Genomic DNA, 7824 nt, shown 5'->3' with positions numbered 1-7824 from the left:
TTACGGGTCGCCCAGCAACGGGCGGAGTCCTGGACCGTGACTGGTTGCCCACGCCCCCTTGCCTGCGGCCGGGAGGTGTCGAAGCTCGACTCCACCTCCAGAGCCACATAGTTCTCAACCGGCTTTTACTTCCAGCCGAGGGGGCGTGCGAGCTCGTGGGTGCTTTCCCCGTAGGTCTTCTCAGACCCCGCCTCCTTTTACTCCAGCAGCTGCGCAATTGCGGAGACTGGATTCACCTGCCGAGTCGGCGGAGGGGCTCCGGGCGGCACAGTGCGCAGGCGCGAGCGTTCGGGGCTCGCGGCGCGCGGCGCTCGGTTGAAGCGGGAGTGAGTTCTGGGCGCGGAGACCCGGCAGCGGGCGAGCGAGCGAGCGGGTGACCGGGCGCCTCCTCTGCAGCCATGGCAGCCCTGCGCTACGCGGGCCTGGACGACACGGACAGCGAGGACGAGCTGCCCCCGGGCTGGGAGCAGAGAACCACCAAGGACGGCTGGGTTTACTATGCGAAGTAAGGGGGCCGCCGGGGGGCCGCCGGGTTTGGGACGCAGCTGGAACCCTGCCGCTCACCTGCCCGGGACTCCGCGCTGCCTTCGAATGCCACTTGCGCGGGGAGGGCCGCGGGCTCGCGCTCAGGCTTGGCCTGGGAGGGCGAAGTGGCAGTCATGGTTGAAGGGTTTCAGAGGGAAGGCTGCCGGGGTCCTGAGGACGGGCCATCCCCCTCTCTGGCCCTGGGTCCAGCGGGGGTCACCTGGCGGCGCTCAGGCGCGCTCTCTGCTGCCCAGTAGGCAGCGCTGCACGGTGCAAGGATGGGAGACCGGCCTCATTCCCTTTCCCCCCTCAAAATAAGAAAAAAATGCCGATGCCCCGTTCCTTTCTGGGGGGTCTGGGTTGACGACCTAGGAGTGTGTATTTTTAACAAGTGTCCTAGTATAACTATGTGTGTGTGTATATATTATATATATATGTATACATATAAAATGGCTAATATGGCTTTACTGTAGTTCTCGGGAAAGTTTTGGAAACACCAGGAGACCCTCTCTTCCACCACTTACTGTGTGACCTTGGGCCATTGGAATAACTCTCAGTCACTGGTTTCTTTTCTGCTAAATACGTTGGTTGGAGAGCTTTAGTTGAGGCCCTGTACGTAAAGGCTTAGCACAGGCCTAAACATACTCAATGCTGGATAACTCTTAGCCTTTCCTGATTTCTGCAGCTGTGACAGCACCTTCTAGGCCTGATATTAGAATCACCTGGGGACCATCATAACTATAGATTTGGGGTCTTCACAGAGACCCTCATGCAGCAGGCAGCCAACATAGGGATTCTTTATTTATTAAGCTTTCCAGCTGAGGCAGGTTACGGCTTTGAGAAACATGGATGTAAATTGGTGATTTTCAACACCTGGGAAACAAACTCTCTTTTCGTGGCTCCCACCTCCAGGGATTCTCATTTAATTTTCTTTCCCCGCCTCCCGCCCCTAGTGGTAGGTTGTGAAATCTTCCCACGTGATTCTAATCTGCCCCAGGTTGTGAGCCTCTGCTGCCTTCGGTGGCTTGCTAGAAAGAAAAACAGGAGGAAACGACCTTGGTGAGTTCATTCATGACACACTGGGAATGTATCCTGTGCCAGGCTCTTTGCTGGGCATTGGTTTTACTGAGGTAAATAAGACCGCTCGTTGGGATTTCCTTGGCTGTTCAGTGGTTAAGACTCCGCATCCTCACTGCAGGGATCCTAGGATCGATCCCCCGTCGGGGAACTAAGATCCCACATGCCACACGTCGTGGCAAAAAAAAAAAAAAAAAGTAAAAAAATAAGACTGCTTGTCACTTTCATGAGTGCCCAGTCTTATAGGACAGAGCGACGTGCAGTGACGTGGGCAGTGACGTGGTCCCCACGCAGTGTGTGTAGCGAGTGGCAGCCTGCCCAGCATGAGCTGTGTGGGTAGGTGGTGAGGTGTCTGGGGCAGTGGGCACCTGAGCTGTGCCTTAGAATACAGGTAGAAGTGGGCAGGTCCAGGGGCAGGAGGGCAGCTCAGGTAGAAGAAACAGAGGCCCGGCCTGTGCGGTGGTGCAGGAACCTGAAGATTGAGGTGGGAAGGAAGGCCACAGTTGATTGATGGAGGCCTTTCTGTGCCTCGGAGGATCTGGGCTCTGTCAGCAGGACCCATGTGTCCACTGAAGGCTTGGAGCCAGGGAGTGACCTCGGGTTTGTGTCTTTATGATTTTTTTTTTTTTTTTTTTTGGTGGCACGCAGGCCTCTCACTGTTGTGGCCTCTCCCGTTGTGGAGCACGGGCTCCGGACGCGCAGGCTCAGCGGCCATGGCTCACGGGCCCAGCCGCTCCGCGGCATGTGGGATCTTCCCGGACCGGGGCACAAACCCGCGTCCCCTGCATCGGCAGGCGGACTCTCAACCACTGCGCCACCAGGGAAGCCCAGGGTTTGTGTCTTTAGAAGGATGATTTCTGCTCTGGAGAATTGAAGGGGCATTTCTAGCAGCAGGGAGCCAGGGGGCAGTTGGCGGGCTCCGGGCAACTCCTGAATGGGCATTTGCTGTTGCCTCAGCCTTTGCCTGAAGCGCTCTTTCATCCCTCGGAGCTGAGCTTAAATGTCACTGCCCACGAGAGCGTTCCCTTGCATCGGCCCTGCGCCTGCCTGCCACCACTTTGCTCTCCCTTGTCCGTAGTTTTCTACGCTCTACTCGGCCCTGTTTTGCTCTCTGTCCCTCCCCAGGTTGTCAACTTCGTGAGGCCGGCGACCTTTTCTCGTTCCCCTCTGTATCCCCCATGCATAGCATCCTGGCGCCGTAAAGTAAATCCAGGGAACGAGTCAGTCAGCTCATCTAGGGAAGGTTTCCTGCGGGCCTCCCTGGGCAGATGGCATTCTAGGCCCTGGGAACGCGAAGATGCACACGGCCTGCCTCCCGGCTTCGGGGACCTCCTTTGCTCTTGCTCTGGGTGGGGCCTGTCCCCGTTCTGGCCGCTGCCCCCAGAGCTCCCTGGCTTCCTTTCAAGTTTGCCTGGAACTTCGCGTTGGGTCTGGAGGCTCCTTTGCTCACCCTGCCTCCTGCACCTCACCTTGTGTTGGGTGGCCTTTCCCATCTGCTGCCTTCCTGGGTGGCATCCACCATCTGGGCTTGGGGCTCTTCTTTCACTCGGTAAGACCTACACGCCCCAGCCAGCTCTGCTCACAGCTTCCGGGGAGCCCACGGCCAGGCGACTCCGTGGCGCCTATGCGGTCTCTGAAAACTACGCCCCTCTCCGCCTCCCGCCCCCCACCCCACCACACACACAGGTATCTGGCCCTGTTGTTTACACTGACTGTGGTGACAAGGCTTGGCGGGCTCCCAGCGGGGGGGTGGGAGTACCTCTCTCCAGACTCTCTCTCTCCTGTCCTACCGGCCTTCTGTTCTTTGGCTTGGAGTTGAAGGATGCCCCTGACCCATCCTGACCCTGGATTCCCAGCAGTCCCCCTTGATCTCTCCTGACCTGCAAGCATCCTGATCCTTCTTTTCACTCCTAATTCTCGAAGGTCACTTGTCCACTGGGGTCTGGGCAGCTTGGCTGATCGGGTACCAGAAGATTGCCCTTGCGGTCGTTCCTTTTTCCCATGGTCTTCATCCCACTGCGGCAGGGTTGTGCCCAAGGGCAGAGGCTGTAGCTCCCAGCCAGGCCTCTGGGGTCTTGTGGGAAACCCCCTCGTAGTCTCGCCCCTCTTCTGTTGTGTGGGTTCTGTCAACCCCTCAGGCTCCCTCACACTCCCCAGGGTGCACTCAGACCTCAAAGACACATGTGTCCCCTGGCTCAAGGCCCCCCCAGGCTGGGCTCCCATGGAGGGGACATTCATGCTGCTGAGGACAGACCTGTTACCAGAGAGAGCTGATGAGCCTTTCTCTCTTCCCTAGCACGGTCCAGAGAAGCCCCTCTGCCTTAACCAAAGGGCGGGGGCACTGAAGGACGAGGTCTCGGTGCTGGGGGCTGTGGCTGCTGTCGCCTGGGCCGTCCTGGGTCCTCCACTCCTGCCCCCTTTTTATTCTGAAGCCCGGGCCTTTTGGCAGCAGAGGGATGGCTGGCCTGCCCCTATGGGAGGCGGGTCCCTGTCCACAGGTGGCTCTGGGTCTCCCAGTTAACTTCAAGAAACTATGCTTAAGGAAGAAGAAAAAAAAAAAACTTAGGGGAGCCTACTTGAATGTGATAGCCATGTAATGTGGTGTAAATTTAATTTTGATCCCTTTGTTTTAAATTAAGATCACTGTAAATTATCGTTTTAAATGACAAAAAGCTTACTGAAAGAAAAGAAAAAAAGGGCTTCTGTTTAAAGGAGAATAAGATAATTTGGGGACATGTGTTGTAATTTTCTGTTCATTAAAAAGTCATTTTAGGGCTTCCCTGGTGGCGCAGTGGTTGAGAGTCTGCCTGCCGATGCAGCGGACACGGGTTCGTGCCCCGGTCCGGGAGGATCCCACATGCCGCGGAGCGGCTGGGCCCGTGAGCCATGGCCGCTGAGCCTGCGCGTCCAGAGCCTGTGCTCCGCAATGGGAGAGGCCACAACAGTGAGAGGCCCGCGTACCGCAAAAAAAAAAAAAAAAGTCATTTTAGACTACAATGAAAAAGGAACACCCTTTAATTAATTTTATATAAAAGTTTATTGAAAATAATCCTTCTCTGTCAAAGGCACCATTCATAGTTCTTCACACGTTACTCACTGAGTCCTCTATGACCCCAGGAAGTACGGCCATTATTATCCCCTTTGTACTGATGGGGAAACTGAGGCACAGGGAGGTTGAAAAACTTCTCCAAGGGATCCGAATTACCAAATGTAACCTGGTTCTTACTCCTGTTTGGGCTTCCTTTCTGCAGTCAGGGTTTGATGGTGGGGGGATACACAGGTGGGAGTTGGTCCTTGCTGATACCCTCTGTTTGTACAGTGATCTAATTGTTCATCAGTTGCTGTCCCAGGTATGGTGTCTCTTACCTTTCCAGCAGCTCTTTGAGGTGGATGTGCTTCTAGGGAGACTGGCTCACTGGGTGCAGGCAGTGCAGGAGCTCAGGTCTTTGGCCTTTTTTTTTTTTTTTTTTTTTTTTTTTTTTTTTTGTGGTATGTGGGCCTCTCACTGTTGTGGCCTCTCCCGTTGCGGAGCACAGGCTCCGGACGCACAGGCCCAGCGGCCATGGCTCACGGGCCCAGCCGCTCCGCGGCATGTGGGATCTTCCCAGACCGGGGCACGAACCCGTTTCCCCTGCATCGGCAGGCGGACTCTCAACCACTGCGCCACCAGGGAAGCCCCCAGGTCTTTGGCCTTTTGAGTCCAGTGTCCACTGTGTCCTTGTACTGGCCACCGATGGTTTGCCAAAACACCAGAAGCCAGCGGTTCCTGGAAAGACCCTGCTTTTGACGCACAACGTCTTTCCGGAGTGTTCACAAGCTCTCTGTATTTATTCTCTTTAAAATCATGGATAGGGAAGGAATATTCTATCATCTGGTTGTCAGTGATTAAGTATTATTTTCTACTTTGGCCTGAGCATTTGAACTTTGAATGCCTCTTGCAACATGCAGCTGTTTCCTTGATTAAGTAATTTTATGTTTTTCTCCATACTGGATCAGCTGTTGACAGGTGTTGCTAGTCTGTTATTGGCCCATGGTTTCATTGATAACTGTGTGTGCTCTTCCAAGATGAAATGCTAGTTTGGCACAGAAATCAGACTAGTTTGTATATTTGATTTGTTCAAAATAATAGAACTTTTGAGAGCTTTTTATGCCAAGTACTGTGTTCAACCCTTTATTTACAGTATCCTCGTAGCATTCTCCTCAGATGAATACTAGGATTATTTCCCTTTTGCACATGAGGAAATTGAGGCTCCAAAGGAGAGTGACTGGCCTACGGAGCTGCCTTACCCTCTTGGATGAAATGAGGAATCAGTGCTTAAAAAACACTTTGAAGTTAAATCTGTGGAAAGAATAAACATTTAAGAAGATTAAGGTTATATCTAAATGATACCTGCATATCAGCATTATAAATTTGACTGAAATTTTTCAATCTATCCTGGAATAAAACTAAAACGAAAACTAAAACAAGTACAAAACAAAACACCTCTCTAGGTATTTTGAGTGATTCAGCGAGATTCCTAGAGTTGACCCCCAGTTGGGGTCAAGTCCTCTTCCTCTGGCTTCACCACCAGCTAACAGATACAGGTTTTCGGGAGATTTTTCCCAGTCTGCTGCTGCTTCCAACCTAGAGAATTTGACCTGATGCAAACAGTAACATTTATAATCTGAATATTTCTTTCTGAGTGTCTGACTTGAGTACTCTTTTTTTTTTTTTTTTTTGGCGTTACTTGGGCCTTCCACTGCTGTGGCCTCTCCCGTTGCAGAGCACAGGCTCCGGACGCACAGGCTCACTGGCCATGGCTCACGGGCCCAGCCGCTCCGCGGCATGTGGGATCTTCCCAGACCGGGGCACGAACCCGCGTCCCCTGCATCAGCAGGCGGACTCCCAACCACTGTGCCACCAGGGAAGCCCTTGAATACTCTTGAGAGAGTATCACGTGGGGGAGAAAAAAATTTAATGCCATTGATTAATTTTTAGAAGTGTAACTTTTACTTACTACGTATTCCATGGATTTTTTTTTTTTTAACAGTCACACGGAAGAGAAGACTCAGTGGGAACATCCGAAAACTGGAAAAAGAAAGCGAATAGCAGGAGGTTTGTATGTTGTTGTCATAAGCAGAGACCCTTGTATTTAAAGCATTAATCAGATGGGAAAACTGTCACAGGAGCTGGACTCTCCCTCTGGGGAGTTTGTAGGATTTGGTAGAAGGAAGTGATGAGCTCTTGGGGTGGAGTGCTTAGAATGATTTCTTAAATAAGAACGTATTAAAATAATAGGGGCCTTGAATTCACAGTTCATTAGGTTTTTCCGTAGTTGCACTGTTTGTAAAATTGGTCTTGGTTCCTATCCTGGAATTAAATATATCAGTGTTTGATAGAATTCCGTAAAGCTTGCCTTGACTTGTAGGTGCTTCTGAGTAAGTGTGTCATGCATGGAATAGAAGTGTAAGAAGGTCCCTGCTTTCAAGAGGTTGAGGGTCCATTTGAAAAGACAACATGTGCCCTTGGGAAAAAAATGCAACTGGTCTATAATATGAATCTTCACAAGTCAGCATATGAATGGTATTGGGTGCCTGCTATAGTGTAGATACGTTCTTGGAATTCATTCAAAGGAGAATTCATGTTGATCGGAGCAACCAGTAAGGGTTTTGTGAAAAGCAGAAGCTGAATGGAGTGTTGAAGAATGATCAAGAATGAAATAGTATTTTATTTTATTTTATTTTTTGGCCACATGGCTTTCAGGATCTTAGTTCCCCGACCAGGGATTCAACTCAGGCCCAGCAGTGAACGTGTGGACTCCTAACCACTGGACTGCCAGGGAATTCCCAAGAATGAAATAGTCTTAAAAATAGAGTTGCCATATGATCCAGCAATCCTGCTCCTGGGCATATATCCAGAAAAAACCGTAATTCAAAAAGCTACATGCACTCCTATCTTCATAGCAGCACTATTCACAGTAGCCAAGACATGGAAGTAACTTAACTATCAATCAACAGATGAATGGATAAAGATGATGTGGTATTGGGTTGGCCAAAAAGTTCCTTCGGTTTTTAAGTAAAAATAAGACACATTTTTCATTTTCCCAAGAACTTTATTGAACAACGTATTCACTGTTTTGTTCCACTACCTTCTGCCATTTTTTCAGGCAACTTCATAATTCCATCTTCCCAGAACTTTTTATCTTTTTGAGCAAAGAACTGTTCCACGTGCCTTCTCCTGTC

General features: G+C 51.2%; 1 protein-coding gene across 1 annotated transcript in view; it reads left to right on the top strand.

Moving 5' to 3' along the window:
* Nucleotides 1–398: 398 nt before the first annotated feature.
* The window catches only part of WWOX (WW domain containing oxidoreductase), a gene marked incomplete at both ends in the record, with an annotated part of 983966 nt that continues 976540 nt past the window's right edge, over nucleotides 399–7824 (top strand). The window contains 2 exons of the mRNA XM_079723706.1: nucleotides 399–505; nucleotides 6633–6697. Of these exons, the coding sequence (XP_079579832.1) occupies nucleotides 399–505; nucleotides 6633–6697 (172 nt within the window). The remainder of the gene's footprint in view (nucleotides 506–6632; nucleotides 6698–7824) is intronic.

This window comes from Hyperoodon ampullatus, assembly GCF_949752795.1.
Source record: "Hyperoodon ampullatus genome assembly, chromosome: 18".
Classification (NCBI taxonomy): Eukaryota; Metazoa; Chordata; class Mammalia; order Artiodactyla; family Ziphiidae; genus Hyperoodon; species Hyperoodon ampullatus.
This window is presented reverse-complemented; position numbering and strand designations above follow the sequence as displayed.